This window comes from Xenopus laevis, chromosome 8L (genome assembly GCF_017654675.1).
Source record: "Xenopus laevis strain J_2021 chromosome 8L, Xenopus_laevis_v10.1, whole genome shotgun sequence".
NCBI classification, from domain to species: domain Eukaryota; kingdom Metazoa; phylum Chordata; class Amphibia; order Anura; family Pipidae; genus Xenopus; species Xenopus laevis.
This window is the reverse complement of record NC_054385.1, coordinates 127073607-127090850: the sequence shown is the minus strand read 5'-3', so window position 1 is coordinate 127090850 and position 17244 is coordinate 127073607. Positions and strand designations below refer to the sequence as shown.

The 17244-nt window shown below is 45.8% G+C and overlaps 1 protein-coding gene across 3 annotated transcripts in view; it reads right to left on the bottom strand.

Moving 5' to 3' along the window:
• The window catches only part of LOC108699426 (SLAM family member 5), a 119480-nt gene that overhangs the window by 46744 nt on the left and 55492 nt on the right, over positions 1–17244 (bottom strand). The window contains exons 2-5 of one of the 3 annotated variants that reach the window (XM_041573613.1): positions 8902–8993; positions 8676–8812; positions 5879–6406; positions 3284–3443 (exon numbers count right to left, since the gene is read on the bottom strand). The exons of 1 other annotated variant lie outside the window; for it this stretch is intronic. In XM_041573613.1, the coding sequence (XP_041429547.1) occupies positions 3284–3347 (64 nt within the window). In that variant the 5' untranslated portion in view covers positions 3348–3443; positions 5879–6406; positions 8676–8812; positions 8902–8993. Of the gene's footprint in view, positions 1–3283; positions 3444–5878; positions 6407–8675; positions 8994–17244 lie in introns of all 3 variants that reach the window. One more of the 3 variants, XM_041573614.1, reaches the window with a different exon arrangement.

Genomic DNA, 17244 nt, shown 5'->3' with positions numbered 1-17244 from the left:
ACAGTTCCAGATGGAATTAGAGTGTTTGTGTAACGTTCAATATCCCACAACCCAGAGTAAACCCCAATGTTCCGGGCTCGGCTCACGCTTCGGCCTATAACCGCCGCCTTTCACGTCGGGTCGGGCCCTCCGCTACTCAGATGCCGCCAGGACTTAGAGTGAGGAGACTGAGGGAAGAACTCTGGGCGAGCAAGGGAACTTAACGTAAAGGTTATCAAAGTCCAGGAACGGGCCAAGTCGAAACCAATTAGGAATGCAGTACAAAATCAGTAAACAGCAGAGTAGTCGAGGTCACAGGCCAGGTCAGCAACTAACAGGGTCGAAGTACAGAACGGAATCCAAAGAGTATTCAGGAACAAGCCAAAGGGTCAGGGCAGGCGGAAGTCAAACAGGAATCAGGAATAGCCAAAGGTCACAACAAGAATCACAGAAATATCGCACCCAGGAACAAAATACAGAACCTACGTTGGGCAAGGCACAAAAGGACTGCTGGCCATTTAAACATTTGAATTTGGCGCCATTGGACGCTGGCAAATCAGCGCCTGCGCAATCACGGCAGCGCAATCGCGCCAGCGTGCCTGCCCCTTTAATTCCGGCGCATGCGCGCCGCGCGCTCCATAGGAGCCGGCGCCTGGGGCCTAGCCGCATCGGCAGCAGGGAAGTGAGACGGGCGTCCCCGTCGAGGGGGCGGCAGGCGTCCCTGCCGTCCCCTGGGTGAGTGTCTCACAGTTTGGTTCAAAAGGGATTGGAAGTTAATGCAATTGATTAGTGATGGGCGAATTTATTCGCCAGGCGCGAATTCGCGGCGAATTTGCGCGATTCGCGCACAGCGAATAAATTCGCGAAAATTCGCGGTAAAATTTCGCCGGCGTCAAAAAAATTTTTTTCCGAAAAACGGACGGCGTTTCGTGAATTTTTCGCCGTTTCCCGAATTTCTCGCAAAATTCGTGAATTTTTCGGCGAAGCGAAACGGCGCAAATTCGCCCATCACTACAATTGATGTGGCATTTCGGGCTTATTTGGTCCCAAAATCGATAACCATTCCCACTTTTTATCACCTTCCTAAAGTTCATAAGAAGGAGAGGTCTCCTTTGGGGAGACCAATTATATCTGGAATTGGCTCCCTAAATGAACATCTCTCCGAGTGGATTGATGCACATCTCCAACCATTGGTGGTACGGTTAGATAGCTACACTAGAGATACCACACATGTATTACAACGGATAGGTGATACTGGATGGGCAGAAAACAATGCATGGGGAACACTGGATGTGATCTCCCTGTATTCCTCGATACCACATGATAAGGGCATATATGCAATCCAGTACCACTTAATGAAATATAGCGATTATTCATTTATACAGATTTTGTTGGAGGCCATCAGGTTCCTTCTGGACAGCGATGGGTGCAAAATTTGCCCCCTCATTTGCTAACTTGTACATGGGGTGGTGGGAAGAAACCAATATTACTGCAAAACAGAGAGAACATCTAAAGCTATATATACGTTTTATAGACGATCTTTTGTGTATATGGCAGGGTACCCAGCAGGAATTTGGCGGCTTTGGTGGGCCATGTGGGGTCAGTATGTATCTGAATTTTAATGTGAATTTAAATAAAATATTTCTTTACTGAAGAAAGAAAGCCTTGGGACAGATATCTTTGGATATAGGAATTTTTTGCATATGATTGCCTGTGAACTGGGGCAAGTCTCTTTGGCTTAATTAAGGCAGTAATCATATGTGGACTCCCGATCGATGAATACCACCCATTCGAGAAAAGAGCTAAACTTCTCAAAGTAAGAGCACGAGATAGAACACCCCATCGGCAAACATAAATCAACGTAAAAACAACCATCCAGGGCGCAGCCCAAAAGATGATGACAGTCCGGGTGAATGGGTAGCAACCGAAACGCCAACTTAATGTCTGCTTTGGCCAACCAAGCACCTGTTCCCGCCTTCTCAACCATCGCCAATACCTGATCAAACGATGTGTAAGAGTCCGAACAAAGTTCCGGATCAATATCATCATTCACCGAAGATCCTTTCGGCTAGGACAAATGATGAATGAGGCGGAACTTCCCAGGCTCTTTCTTTGGAACCACCCCCCAAAGGAGACACCCTCAGGTCCTCCAATGGAGGGGCTGCAAATGGACCCGTGCAGCTACCGACCTAAGGTTCTCATGCACCTCCCCTTGACCCCTAGCTCGGAACGGAATCCTGAATCCCCACTGAAACCCTTCCGCCAAAAGTACCGCATCCCCCCGCCTAACGTAACGGTCTAGCCAAGGCCGCATCGCGTCGAGGCTCACCGGAGTCCTCCCCTTTGGGAGTCTCAGTTGACTTAGCCACCCCTTTTCTTTTCTTGAAACATCTGGCATGCGGGTGGGCTCCCCCGCACCCAGAATACTCGTGCTTGTACTTGCATGACGCTCCCCACTTGCACTGCCCTTCGTTAAACTGCCAGCAATACCCAGGTTTGTTGATCGGCGAGGAGGTCCCTTGTTGCGCCCCCCCCGGCGCCTCTCTGAAAGGGCGATGCCTTCTGCGCGGTCATTAACCCCAACCACAAAGGCATGTCCAATTGGTCCCAGCGCATACCCGGGTTGGCCGCTAGCCTCTGACGGAACTGTTCATCATACCGCCGCCATGCCAATCTGCCGTATACCCTGTACGCCTCCCAAATCCCATCCAAGTACCAAAAGAGAGGTGAACAGCGCTCCGGGTGTTTCTCACCGATAATACTAGCTAGGGTGCCCGGAGCCAATTCCCGAAAGTTTTGGGGATCTTCCTATAGTGTTTACTCCTCTCTTCCTCCTCCTTTTTTCCATACTTCTTATCCTCATCTTTGAGTTCTACCGACTCCTCCAATGGGAGGAGGGAGAAGATCTCATCAAACTCCCCCTTCCATATCTTCTCCCTTACTTCCTTTTTAACATGAGTAACAAGTGGGCCTGCAAATGACACATAAGCCCCCCTTGGCGCTGCATCAGGAATGACTTCCGGTGTAAGCTGCTCGCAGCCCCCTGTCCCTGCTGGTGCCACCTGACTGTCCGGACCCGCCCCTAACACCGCCGCCCCCTCCACCATGGCAGGCAGGTTGCCTCCATGTCGCCAGGCTGCTCCACCTGCTGTGGCCCGCGAACCCCGCCAACTCGAGTCCTGACCCCATGACCTGGCCACCCCCCCTTGGGGGTACTGACTATCTCACTTCCCCAGCAATGCCCTCAGACCAGCCAGCAAACCTTGATCGTCCTAAGACCCAGTGTCAATCCTAGAGCACTCACCGCCTGACCCGCGTAAGGCACCCTCCTGCTGTGCCGTCGCCCTGCCGGCTATGGCCTGTTCCATTTCCTGTTTGCAGAACGCATATGTTGGCGACTCCGTGATCTCGAATCCCTTGTCGTGGATCTCCTGTCATGATTACCGTCTCCCAATCCTGGATTCCTAGGGGAACATAAACGACCAGAAGAAAAAGCACGTTCATGGACAGGGGAACAAACCACCTGTGCTCCCTCGGACGCCTGCTGTCACCCCTGCTGAACCTGCTTCCAGACCGGCTCCTAGACCTGTCACGATACCTAGGCCTGCTCCTCCGATCCGGCAGCCTGTCCCATGACCTAGACCCTCTGGGAGCCGTCCCTTTTGGGGACCCCTGCCGGATTCGCGACCTGCTCTTGCTGCGGCATCTGCCCGACCCAGGACTCCCTGCTCCAGCACTGCTTGTCCTCTCCCTGCTCGCCCTGCTAACCTGCTGTTCCACAGCACCTCCCCTTACTGCTGGAGGGCTGGGACACCCCCTGCCACTCAAAATCACTCCCGTGACTGCAGGGCCCATCCCAGCCACGCTGCTCTGTCCTGACTGCTTCCCGCAACTCTCCAAACTCCCCCACCGGGGAGCTCCTCGGGCCCGGTGAGCTGGCTGCAATGCCCTCAGCCTGCTGCTGCTCCATGTGCACCATCGTCTGGCTCCGCCCCGCCTAACCAGCCACCCCCAGTGCCTGCCGCGGCCTTCCCTGAGGCACCGCAACTTGCCTGGTGCGGCCCAAGCCAGCGTCCCTGCTGACTACTGCTGCCACCGGTCCTCCTCCCGCTCTACTCCTCGAAGGCCCAGGCTCCCTCGAAGGACTCCTCCTGCGCCGCCCCTGGATACCGGATGTCGGGCTGAGCAGGTTCGGGGGGCGTGTTCTTCTCTGTGGCCGCTGTCCTCTTCCGCTCACCACTGCCGCGCCGTCCTCACTGTTCTCAGCTGTACCCAGCAAGGCCAGCAATTCCCTCCGGATCCACTCACCGTCCTGCCCCGTTACGCCATCCTGAGGCCTTGAATCACGTATCCAGCCTGCGTCATCCTGCAAAGAAACACACCTCCTCCTGCTGTTCCCCAGGTAAGACTGGCTTCCCGCTTCTTACTCCTCTATTTATAGTCTAAGCCCAACCCCATTGCAGCCCAGCCTCTATTCCTACAATCCCCATAGTGCCTAGCGTTCAGACCCCTTCTTTAGGCCTACTCGTCCCTCAGTCATGCCCCTCTCTGCTTCACCTGTCCCAGGGGCGCTTTATGGGCTTCTTTCTTCTTACTTCCTGTTCTGAAATCATATGGCACTGTGGGATTTGTGGCTTTTTAGGGAAGATTAGCAAAACTAAAGAGCTAGCAAGGTAATCACGAGACTACAGTCCCCAGTGACCTACTATCTCCCCTTGTTGGGTCCCAGAACTTAGAAAAATTATAGGCAGTTAGATCTTGGGATTTCTCCACTTCTATTATTTTCATTTTCATTCTTTTCCTTCAATGCTGGACTCGAATTGGACAAATTAATATTAATAATTTTTAATTTATTCACTTTCAAACACCATCAGCCTCGGCTGAGGTGTGTAAACCAATTATAATTTATCATTCTTTTGGGGGCCCCCCCTTTTTATTAACATTAATCCACTGTCAGTATTTGGGTGGTAATGAATTTTGTCAACTTTTCCTAATTAATTTGTGGTAATAAGGTTTTTACCTAATTTATTACCCTTACTTGTGTACTTGTATTTTATTCTGGTTATTTAAGTCATGAATTTGGAATAAAATCGGCACCGGCACTTTAATTAATCACTTAACTTAGTATTTTAGAATTCAAGTCATTTATAATTGTTAATTAACGGCACAAAGTACTTAATAGGGTAATCACCTTTCGGTGCTGAACACCATCACGTAATAACGAATCACAAATAATATATTTTCTGATATTTATTTAATTTAAAATATTTATTTAAATTATTCACAATCATTGGAAGCTGAACAGTTGAACAATACAATTATCGTTAATTAATGTGTGATTAATAATTGGTGGGTGACTAGATAGAGAGGGGTTTTACTCCTTTTCATTCTCAGTAAGTGTATAATTAGGTTATTATACCTCTCTCTCTCTCTCTCTCTAGAACAGGGGTGTCCAAACTTTTTTCTCCAAGGGCCATATGCGGTAAAATATACAAACAGCCGGGCCACTCACTGTGGCCACGCCCATTTTGTGGCCACACCCCCTGCTTAACATGTTCATTTTACAAATTGAAAATACGTAACACACCCACACACAGTGAAACACATACAGACAGTGAAACACACACACACAGTGAAACACATACAGTCAGTGAAACACACACACACACACACAGTGAAACACATACAGACAGTGAAACACACACACACAGTGAAACACATACAGACAGTGACACATACACAGTGAAACACATACAGACAGATACACACACACACACACACAGTGAGATACACACACACAGTGAGATACACACACTAGATCTGTAACTGACTCCCTTGCCCGGCTGCAGCCTCACTAAATCCACCCCTCCCCCAAGCCAAGCACCGAACAGTTACTCACAATTCATCCGATGCACGAAATCCAGGCCAGGTTAGGCAGCAGTGTAGAAGGGGAATGGAGCCATGCTTTCAGTTGTTTACTGCCCCCCTCCCTCCCCGCACTACACTTAACTCCTGTCACGGGGAGGGGAGGGCGGAGTTTAGGACAAGCGTCCTCCAGTCTACACTGAAGCACTGCAGGTTCTGCCCCCCAATGACACATGGTAGGAAACTTTTTTTTTTCTTGTAGATGCTGAGAGGGGGGAGGGATTTTTGCAGGCTGCGGGCCAATATAAAATGGATATCGGGCCGCATTTGGCCCGCGGGCCGTAGTTTGGACACCCCTGCTCTAGAAAGTGAATTCAAATTTGATTAGGGTATACAAAACAAACCTTCTTTTTATATATATAAACACTTAAGGCATTTTCTCTTTTCATGGCATGAAAGTGTTGGATGATCAGATATGAAGTAATAATCAGTATTACTGAGGCCAAACCAAGACGTATTATGTTCTGATGGGTGTAATTTCCAACAGAATGTGCTGTGTTATCTGAAAAAGAAAAAAATGTAATCTTTTAATAGTATAGTTCATGCTGTATAACTATTCCATATAAAATGACATGCAACTACAGATGGAGCTGACTTGTGGCATCACATGACCATGTTACTTTATGCTGTGGCACAAGTACATTTATCTCAGTGGCAAAAGAAGTGAAAGTTCTTAATGTACAGTCAGTAAGGGGTTAAAGTAAGGGGGTAAAGAGTTGCCCTGGCAGGGAAGCAAATAATATGGAGATATAGTATAATTGACCCATTTTGCCAGTGATCCATAATAACCAATCAGCAGTTATATGTTCCCAAATAATAACAGAAGAATCACAGTGAGTAGAAAGGTTATAGTAACCAAAAACTAGAGAACTGCTGATTGTTCCTGTTAATATCTTCTCCCCACTAATAACATCTCTCCCCACCTTCCCAGTGATGAGCGAATTTGCCCCGTTTTGCTTCACTGAAAAATTATCAAAATACATAACAGGCTATGGGCAACTTTTTTGTAGCAATGTATTGAAGAGTCAATGGGGCACTTTACTAAAGGGCGAAGTGGCTGTCGCTTGTTGAGAATTCGCCAGAAATCCCATCCGCAGGGACATTGCCAATTTACTAAAAGGCGTAGAGGACAATTCGCTAGTGAAAAAGACCGTAGCTAATGCAGTTTTGCGGCCTATCACCAGGCGAATTTTCACTAAGGTGATCGTTATTTTGCAAATTCACTAATGAGAATTTTACAGAACCTTATTTCTTTCGCCAGAGTTTCCTTCACCAGCTTAGGCCTAATTGCTAATTGTATCAGAATATCAATGCCCACATCATACTAACCGTTAATTTAGAAGTGAGCTACCCCTTTATGGAAAAACAAACTCACAATTATTTTACAAGTTACATATAATATTATATATCATTATCCATTTGGAACCAAACTTTATACAGGTATGGGACCTGTTATCCAGAATTTGCGGGACCTGGGGGTTTCTGGATAATGGATCTTTCCTTAATTTTGATCGTAATACCTTAAGTATACTAGAAAACCATGTAAATGTTAAATAAACCCAATAGGCTGGTTTTACTTCCAATAAGGATTAATTACATATTAGTTACTGTTTTATTATTACAGGGATTACAGGGAAAAGGGAAATCATTTCTAAAAATTTGGATTATTAGGATAAAATGGAGTCTATGGGAGATGGCCTTCTGTAATGCAGAGCTTTCTGGATAATGGATCCTATACTTGTAATAGGTCCCACTTCAAGCCACTGAAAACCAACAACTGAAAAAGACACAGGCCTTTTAAATCTGATACTTTGGTATTTTAATCTTTTATGGGCTAAATGTCACAGCCAACCTGATGTTTGTTAGTCTCAGGTACATGGCCAACAGATTGCACTTTATTTCTGCTCTTGCTCCACTTGCACATACGCCCATTTTATGGCCACACCCCCTAATTACCATGTCCATTTTACAACACTTGGCAGGGTATAAGAGTTTTGAAACACATTTCTGGGCGTTTTTGGGGCAATGTTTTATGTGATATAACAGTTTTGCTAATGAAAGTGAATTGCCCTTTAAGCTTTGAGTCTCAGTTCTCCCAAGAGACCTGCTTATTTTAAATAGTTACAATTGTATCATTGCTTATCTCAAATTGTTACAAATGTATCCAAGTGCAGCTGCTGAGTGTTCTTTGCTCTCTGCCAAAAAGCCTCTTTTGTAATTAAGTTTCAGAAACGTTGTATCTTTTTCTGGGGCCAGTTTATGAGATCAAAGAGAAAGATGGAACATTTCAGTAAGAAACCCAGGACTGGGGGCTGAGCTGTCAAAATCGGGACTGTCCCGCAGAAAACAGGAGAGTAGGGAGATATGTAACTTCATCACTTTGGGAACTTTGGGGTTAATTTATGTGTTTGTTTCTTGCTGCCTCCCTGCTCTTCAGAACTTGGAGGAGCTCTGATCATTGTGAAGAAAAGCAACCACCAGCCTTCTAAGATCTGTGCCGGCTCAAGTCTGTGTGAGTGGAGCAAGAGCAGAAATTAAAGGGCAGACGTGTGATGTCACTTCCGGGGGCGGGTACAATCTTATAACATCACTTCCAGGTTCACAGAATATATTCTGCAGTATACTGTTTATGCCACGTGCATCCTCCCTCTGGTGGCACTTTTTAAAAGTTTTCAGATTTAAAGGGCGCTGAACAAAATGCCAACTATGGGTTAATAAAGTGGCACAATAATAAGGCTGATTTTATCTGACTTCACCACATTCAGACTTACTATAGACTTGAAGATCATACAGTTGATTACACAGTGAATGTGATTTGTATAGAACATTTGCTGAGTAGATTCCCTGGTCCTGATTGGTCAGATCAGCGATGATCAAGGAGGCGTCTGTCTCACTGCGCAGTCTCCCCCTAAACTGACCAGAACGGATAGTAATTTGTCCATTGGGTTTTGTTGTAGCAAAATGATTGTCACTTCTAATCCAAGCGATGTCTTTTACCTCCTCCTGCAGCTTCACTGGTAGACTGGCTCCTCCCCCTTCTGCTCCACTCACATTTATCCTGGGGCCACATTCATTATAACATGAAATATCTAATATGGGAATAAAAATACATTTTATAAAGTGCAAGTTCCAAGCCCTCTGTCCAATAACTGACATCCCCTGTTCCACTGTAGTTTTTACATTTTGAGGAACTTCACCAGTGGTAGATACTGCACTTCACCCAAAAATCTGGTTGCTATGTGTTACTAGAGGGTATATTTACTAAAGTGCACATTTTTGTTTCCTTGTTTAATTTCACCAATATGCCAGCCTTATATTCTTGTCAACATCAAGTATTTTCTGTCATGGGAAAAACATTTTTTTTCAAAATATATCAGTTAATAGTGCTGCTCCAGCAGAATTCTGCACTGAAATCCATTTCTCAAAAGAGCAAACAGATTTTTTTATATTCAATTTTGAAATCTGACATGGGGCTAGACATTTTATCAATTTCCCAGCTGCCCCAAGTCATGTGACTTGTGCTCTGATAAACTTCAATCACTCTTTACTGCTGTACTGCAAGTTGGACTGATACCACCCCCTCCATTTTCCCCCCCAGCAGCCAAACAAAAGAACAATAGGAAGGTAACAGATAACAGCATCCTAACACAAGATAACAGCTGCCTGGTAGATCTAAGAACAACACTCAATAGTAAAAACGCATGTCTCACTGAGACACATTCAGTTACATTGAGAAGGAAAAACAGCAGCCTGCCAGAAAGCATTTCTCTCCTAAAGTGCAGGCACAAGTCACTTGACCAGGGGCAGCTGGGAAATTGACAAAATGTCTAGCCCCATGTCAGATTTCAAAATTGAATATAAAAAAAATCTGTTTGCGCTTTTGAGAAATGGATTTCAGTGCAGATGTCCCTTTAAATATGCATTTGCGAGCGTAAAGTTCCAAAAAAATTTCCCCCCCCCATTCAACTGTATTTGTCTGTGCACAGTGTAACTTTGTTTTCTGTGCCACAGTGATGAGCAAATCTGACCCATTTTTGCTTTGGCTAAAATTCTCACAACCACAGACAAAATTGCGAAACTGGGGAAACACATTGATGTCTTGTGTATAACAAGGATGTCACACTACTTTTCTAGCCATTGTAATCCATTTAAAGGGCAACTAAAGTCTAAAATAGAATACTAGAAAGGTTGTATTTTGTATACTAAATATAAACATGATCTTACTGCTCCAAAAGCCTAATAAAACAAATGATTTAAGCTTTCAAAGTTGGCACAGGGGGCTGTCATCTTGTAACTTAGCTATACAAGTTTGCAAGACCAAGACTACGCACATGCTCACTGTGGTCTGGGCTTCACTTGGGAGGTTAAGCTTAGGGATCATCATAAATGATTAAAACAGCACAAGTAAATGAAGGGGGAATTTCACTGCGTCAGGTTTCTTTTAAAAACTGCACACATTTTTTAATTAAAGTATATTAAAAAGGAGATGGATTTCTCTTGTTCACATTTGTGTTAACTTTTAGTATGATGGAGAGAGTGATCTTCTGAGACAATTTGCAATTGGATTTTTCATTTTTTATTATTTGCGGTTTTTGAGTTATTCAGCTTTTTATTCTTCAGTTTGCAGTTTTAGCCATCTAGTTGCTAGGGTCCAAATTACCCTAGCAACCATATATTGATTTGAATAAAAGACTGGAATAGCTATCTGGAGGCCCGAATAAAAAGTAGCAATAACAATACATGTGTAGCCTTACAGAGCATTTGCTTTTCAGATGGGTCAGTGACCCCCATTTGTAAGATGGAAAGAGTCAAAAGAGGAAGGCAAATAATTAAAAAATATAAAAAATAAATAATAAAGACCAATTGAAATGTTGCTTAGAAACAGCCATTTTATAACATACTAAAAGCTTACTTTAAAGTGAACCATCTCTTTAAAGGAACAGTAACGCTAAAAAAATTTTTATTAAAAAATTAATTCTACCTACACTAATAATAGATCTACCCTGCATAAAGTGTATTAAAAGCAATGCTTTATTAAAAAAATACTGTTAGAAAACACTGCTTCCTGTCTACTGGAGAACGGCGATATGGCGACTCACTCTGCAGCTCTGCACTCCGCATCTTCTCCCTAACCCAACTTCTGCCAAAACCGGAAGTTATGAATCCGGAGCCCACAGGCTTGAGGCCGGTTACATAGGTGAAATCCTGGCAGCCTAAAGCCCCTGTCCGACCCATTATCTCCCTGGGCAGCAGCTCATCTGCCCTCCCTGGGGGCATCCCTTCATCCCCCGACCCCCCTCCAGAAGAGAAGCTCTGCCTCGCGATGGGATCTCAGAAAGGATTTGGGCCTCCCGTTGTTGGTCGGTGGTTTGATGCGGGGAAAGAGCAGAGAGAGCACAGCAAGCACAGTGACAGCAGCTCCACCCAGGATAATATCGCTCTTCATCATTGCCAACCTTTCTCTCCTCTGCCCTGTAAATCAACTGATGGAATGCCGGCCCCAGTTTTTGTATGCATGTTTTGTAAAGCACTTCTCCGGCATTCCTCAGCTAATCAGTTGATTATCTTGTCACTTCAGCCTTTATACATTACATTTTTGCCTAAGTAACTATATTAGATACATTTTTTATTTTGCACAGTCTGTTTACCCAGTTTTTATTTTTATACTGAACTGTTCTTTAATAAACAAAGAAATATTAAAATGATGAGTGAATGCCGCCATGGGGCAGGGTGGGTGATTTATGTTGTGGGTGGGGTTATAACATAATGATTGACAACTCAGGCCAATAATACAGGACTATGGGCTGAGATCCTATTGTCCCAGTCTCACCAGTAATACAAGGCTATGGGCTGAGATCCTATTGTCCCAGTCTCACCAGTAATACAGGACTATGGGCTGAGATCCTATTGTCCCAGTCTCACCAGTAATACAGGGCTATGGGCTGAGATCCTATTGTCCCAGTCTCACCAGTAATACAGGACTATGGTCTGAGATCCCATTGTCCCAGTCCCACCAGTAATACAGGGCTATGCGCTGAGATCCTATTGTCCCAGTCTCACCAGTAATACAGGACTATGGGCTGAGATCCTATTGTCCCAGTCTCACCAGTAATACAGGACTATGGGCTGAGATCCTATTGCCCCAGTCTCACCAGTAATACAGGACTATGGTCTGAGATCCCATTGTCCCAGTCTCACCAGTAATACAGGGCTATGGGCTGAGATCCTATTGCCCCAGTCTCACCATTAATACAGGGCTATGGGCTGAGATCCTATTGCCCCAGTCTCACCAGTAATACAGGGCTATGGGCTGAGATCCTATTGCCCCAGTCTCACCAGTAATACAGGACTATGGGCTGAGATCCTATTGTCCCAGTCTCACCAGTAATAAAGGACTATGGGCTGAGATCCTATTGTCCCAGTCTCACCAGTAATACAGGACTATGGGCTGAGATCCTATTGTCCCAGTCTCACCAGTAATACAGGGTTAGGGGCTGAGATCCTATAGCCCCAGTCCCACCAGTAATACAGGGCTATGGGCTGAGAGCCTATTGCCCCAGTCTCACCAGTAATACAGGACTATGGGCTGAGATCCTATTGTCCCAGTCTCACCAGTAATACAGGGCTATGGGCTGAGAGCCTATTGCCCCAGTCTCACCAGTAATACAGGACTATGGGCTGAGATCCTATTGTCCCAGTCTCACCAGTAATACAGGGCTATGGGCTGAGATCCTATTGTCCCAGTCTCACCAGTAATACAGGACTATGGGCTGAGATCCTATTGTCCCAGTCTCATCAGTAATACAGGACTATGGGCTGAGATCCTTTTGTCCCAGTCTCACCAGTAATACAGGACTATGGGCTGAGATCCTATTGTCCCAGTCTCACCAGTAATACAGGGCTATGGGCTGAGATCCTATTGCCCCAGTCTCACCAGTAATACAGGACTATGGGCTGAGATCCTATTGCCTCAGTCTCACCAGTAATACAGGACTATGGGCTGAGATCCTATTGTCCCAGTCTCACCAGTAATACAGGGTTAGGGGCTGAGATCCTATAGCCCCAGTCTCACCAGTAATACAGGGCTATGGGCTGAGAGCCTATTGCCCCAGTCTCACCAGTAATACAGGACTATGGGCTGAGATCCTATTGTCCCAGTCTCACCAGTAATACAGGGCTATGGGCTGAGAGCCTATTGCCCCAGTCTCACCAGTAATACAGGACTATGGGCTGAGATCCTATTGTCCCAGTCTCACCAGTAATACAGGACTATGGGCTGAGATCCTATTGTCCCAGTCTCACCAGTAATACAGGGTTAGGGGCTGAGATCCTATAGCCCCAGTCTCACCAGTAATACAGGGCTATGGGCTGAGAGCCTATTGCCCCAGTCTCACCAGTAATACAGGACTATGGGCTGAGATCCTATTGTCCCAGTCTCACCAGTAATACAGGGCTATGGGCTGAGAGCCTATTGCCCCAGTCTCACCAGTAATACAGGACTATGGGCTGAGATCCTATTGTCCCAGTCTCACCAGTAATACAGGGCTATGGGCTGAAATCCTATTGTCCCAGTCGCACCAGTAATACAGGGTTAGGGGCTGAGATCCTATAGCCCCAGTCTCACCAGTAATACAGGGCTATGGGCTGAGATCCTATTGTCCCAGTCTCACTAGTAATACAGGACTATGGACTGAGATCCTATTGTCCCAGTCTCACCAGTAATACAGGACTATGGGCTGAGATCCTATTGCCCCAGTCTCACCAGTAATACAGGGCTATGGGCTGAGATCCTATTGTCCCAGTCTCACCAGTAATACAGGGCTATGGGCTGAGATCCTATTGTCCCAGTCTCACCAGTAATACAGGGCTATGGGCTGAGATCCTATTGTCCCAGTCTCACTCGTAATACAGGACTATGGACTGAGATCCTATTGTCCCAGTCTCACCAGTAATACAGGACTATGGGCTGAGATCCTATTGCCCCAGTCTCACCAGTAATACAGGACTATGGGCTGAGATCCTATTGTCCCAGTCTCACCAGTAATACAGGGCTATGGGCTGAGATCCTATTGTCCCAGTCTCACCAGTAATACAGGGCTATGGGCTGAGATCCTATTGTCCCAGTCTCACCAGTAATACAGGACTATGGGCTGAGATCCTATTGTCCCAGTTTAACCAGTAATACAGGGCTATGGGCTGAGATCCTATTGCCCCAGTCTCACCAGTAGTACAGGGCTATGGGCTGAGATCCTATTGCCCCAGTCTCACCAGTAATACAGGACTATGGTCTGAGATCCCATTGTCCCAGTCTCACCAGTAATACAGGGCTATGGGCTGAGATCCTATTGTCCCAGTCTCACCAGTAATACAGGGCTATGGGCTGAGATCCTATTGCCCCAGTCTCACCAGTAATACAGGACTATGGGCTGAGATCCTATTGTCCCAGTCTCACCAGTAATACAGGACTATGGGCTGAGATCCTATTGTCCCAGTCTCACCAGTAATACAGGACTATGGGCTGAGATCCTATTGTCCCAGTCTCATCAGTAATACAGGACTATTGGCTGAGATCCTATTGTCCCAGTCTCACCAGTAATACAGGGCTATGGGCTGAGATCCTATTGTCCCAGTCTCACCAGTAATACAGGACTATGGGCTGAGATCCTATTGTCCCAGTCTCACCAGTAATACAGGACTATGGGCTGAGATCCTATTGCCTCAGTCTCACCAGTAATACAGGACTATGGGCTGAGATCCTATTGTCCCAGTCTCACCAGTAATACAGGGTTAGGGGCTGAGATCCTATAGCCCCAGTCTCACCAGTAATACAGGGCTATGGGCTGAGAGCCTATTGCCCCAGTCTCACCAGTAATACAGGACTATGGGCTGAGATCCTATTGTCCCAGTCTCACCAGTAATACAGGGCTATGGGCTGAGAGCCTATTGCCCCAGTCTCACCAGTAATACAGGACTATGGGCTGAGATCCTATTGTCCCAGTCTCACCAGTAATACAGGGCTATGGGCTGAAATCCTATTGTCCCAGTCTCACCAGTAATACAGGGTTAGGGGCTGAGATCCTATAGCCCCAGTCTCACCAGTAATACAGGGCTATGGGCTGAGATCCTATTGTCCCAGTCTCACCAGTAATACAGGGCTATGGGCTGAGATCCTATTGTCCCAGTCTCACTAGTAATACAGGACTATGGACTGAGATCCTATTGTCCCAGTCTCACCAGTAATACAGGACTATGGGCTGAGATCCTATTGCCCCTATCTCACCAGTAATACAGGACTATGGGCTGAGATCCTATTGTCCCAGTCTCACCAGTAATACAGGGCTATGGGCTGAGATCCTATTGTCCCAGTCTCACCAGTAATACAGGGCTATGGGCTGAGATCCTATTGTCCCAGTCTCACCAGTAATACAGGACTATGGGCTGAGATCCTATTGTCCCAGTTTAACCAGTAATACAGGGCTATGGGCTGAGATCCTATTGCCCCAGTCTCACCAGTAGTACAGGGCTATGGGCTGAGATCCTATTGCCCCAGTCTAACCAGTAATACAGGACTATGGGCTGAGATCCTATTGTCCCAGTCTCACCAGTAATACAGGGCTATGGGCTGAGATCCTATTGCCCCAGTCTCACCAGTAATACAGGACTATGGGCTGAGATCCTATTGCCCCAGTCTCACCAGTAATACAGGACTATGGGCTGAGATCCTATTGTCCCAGTCTCACCAGTAATACAGGGCTATGGGCTGAGATCCTATTGTCCCAGTCTCACCAGTAATACAGGACTATGGGCTGAGATCCTATTGCCCCAGTCTCACCAGTAATACAGGACTATGGGCTGAGATCCTATTGCCCCAGTTTCACCAGTAATACAGGGCTATGGGCTGAGATCCTATTGTCCCAGTTTAACCAGTAATACAGGGCTATGGGCTGAGATCCTATTGCCCCAGTCTCACCAGTAGTACAGGGCTATGGGCTGAGATCCTATAGTCCCAGATGTGCATCATAGTGGTCCAAATAATTTGATGACCAATTATTAAAAACGCAATCCCAACATTTTATGGATAAACAAAGCTTTATAAAATAGCATCAACATCTCAACATTATATTATGTAATTATTTCCCTCTTGTTTTGCTCTTAAATTTTGGTCATCAGCCTTATTGCAATGTCTTGGCATCAGGGCAGCCATCGGGGGGGACAGGGGGGAGAGTTGTAGGGGGCCCAGAGGGTAAGGGGGGCCCAGCCACGCCACACTTTCCTGATTAGCCTTCTGGGGGTGGGGCAAGTTTTTTTACATAGACGTTAAAGGGGGGCCCTGGCCACCAATTTTTTTTCCCCATGTCGGGTCCTAGCCACCAATATTTTTTAATGTGGGGCCCTGACCACACATGTTTTTTTTAATGGGGGGGCCTTGACCACAAACGTTTTTTTCAATGGGGGGGCCCTGACCACTAATATCTTTTTATTAACATGTGGGAATCATAGCCACCAATGTTTTTTTTTTTTAGTGCGTGGTGGGGGTGGACCTGTGGGGTGGGGAGGGCGGACCTGTAGGTTGGGCTTGTGGTAGGCGGAGCCCAGGGGGCCCAGGAAATTTTTTCATACGGGGCCCTGCGATTTCTGATGGCAGCCCTGCTTGGCATAATCTAACCGCTGAGTAGACCCAACTTGCTAGTAAGACTTATTGATAGTCTATAGAAGTAAGATATTTCATTCCACTTTCTAGTTTAAAAGAATCACTAAAAAAACACATAAAAATAAATCATATTGAAGTTGACTCTTATTGATCTTCTTTGTTTAATAAGGCCCTCAGTAGGAGTCATCCAAGATTTAGGCTTCCATGCTATGGCTAGGTATATCATTTCAAGTGAATCTCATTTGTTTTAAGGCTGAGACCAAACATGAATCACAGGTTACACCAGTAGAGCAGATAGGGTGGGATCCTTTTATCTTTAGATACATTTATATTTCCTCTATAAGGGACCTAAAGGCCAATGAGAGACCAATGAGAACGAATGAGTAAAGTTTCGGATCAGGTCCTTGATGTCTGCAATCAGGAATTACTGACATACTGGTATTTTAATGTAACTGTATTTGTGGTTGTGAGTTGTGAGTCCTTTCTATACTCTCTGTTTTTCTCTTTTTACCTGAAAGAGAATGAAAATAATCACATTTTAAATTATTATTTTTTTTAATTAAAAGCTTAATCGCTGTGTGTGGGGGTTGACAGAGGGCAATCTTACTTTCCTTTAAAAATCTTTCCCAGATCTGGATGTTGGACCATCGTAGATCACTAGCTGAACTCATATTGTGCAGCAGCAACCT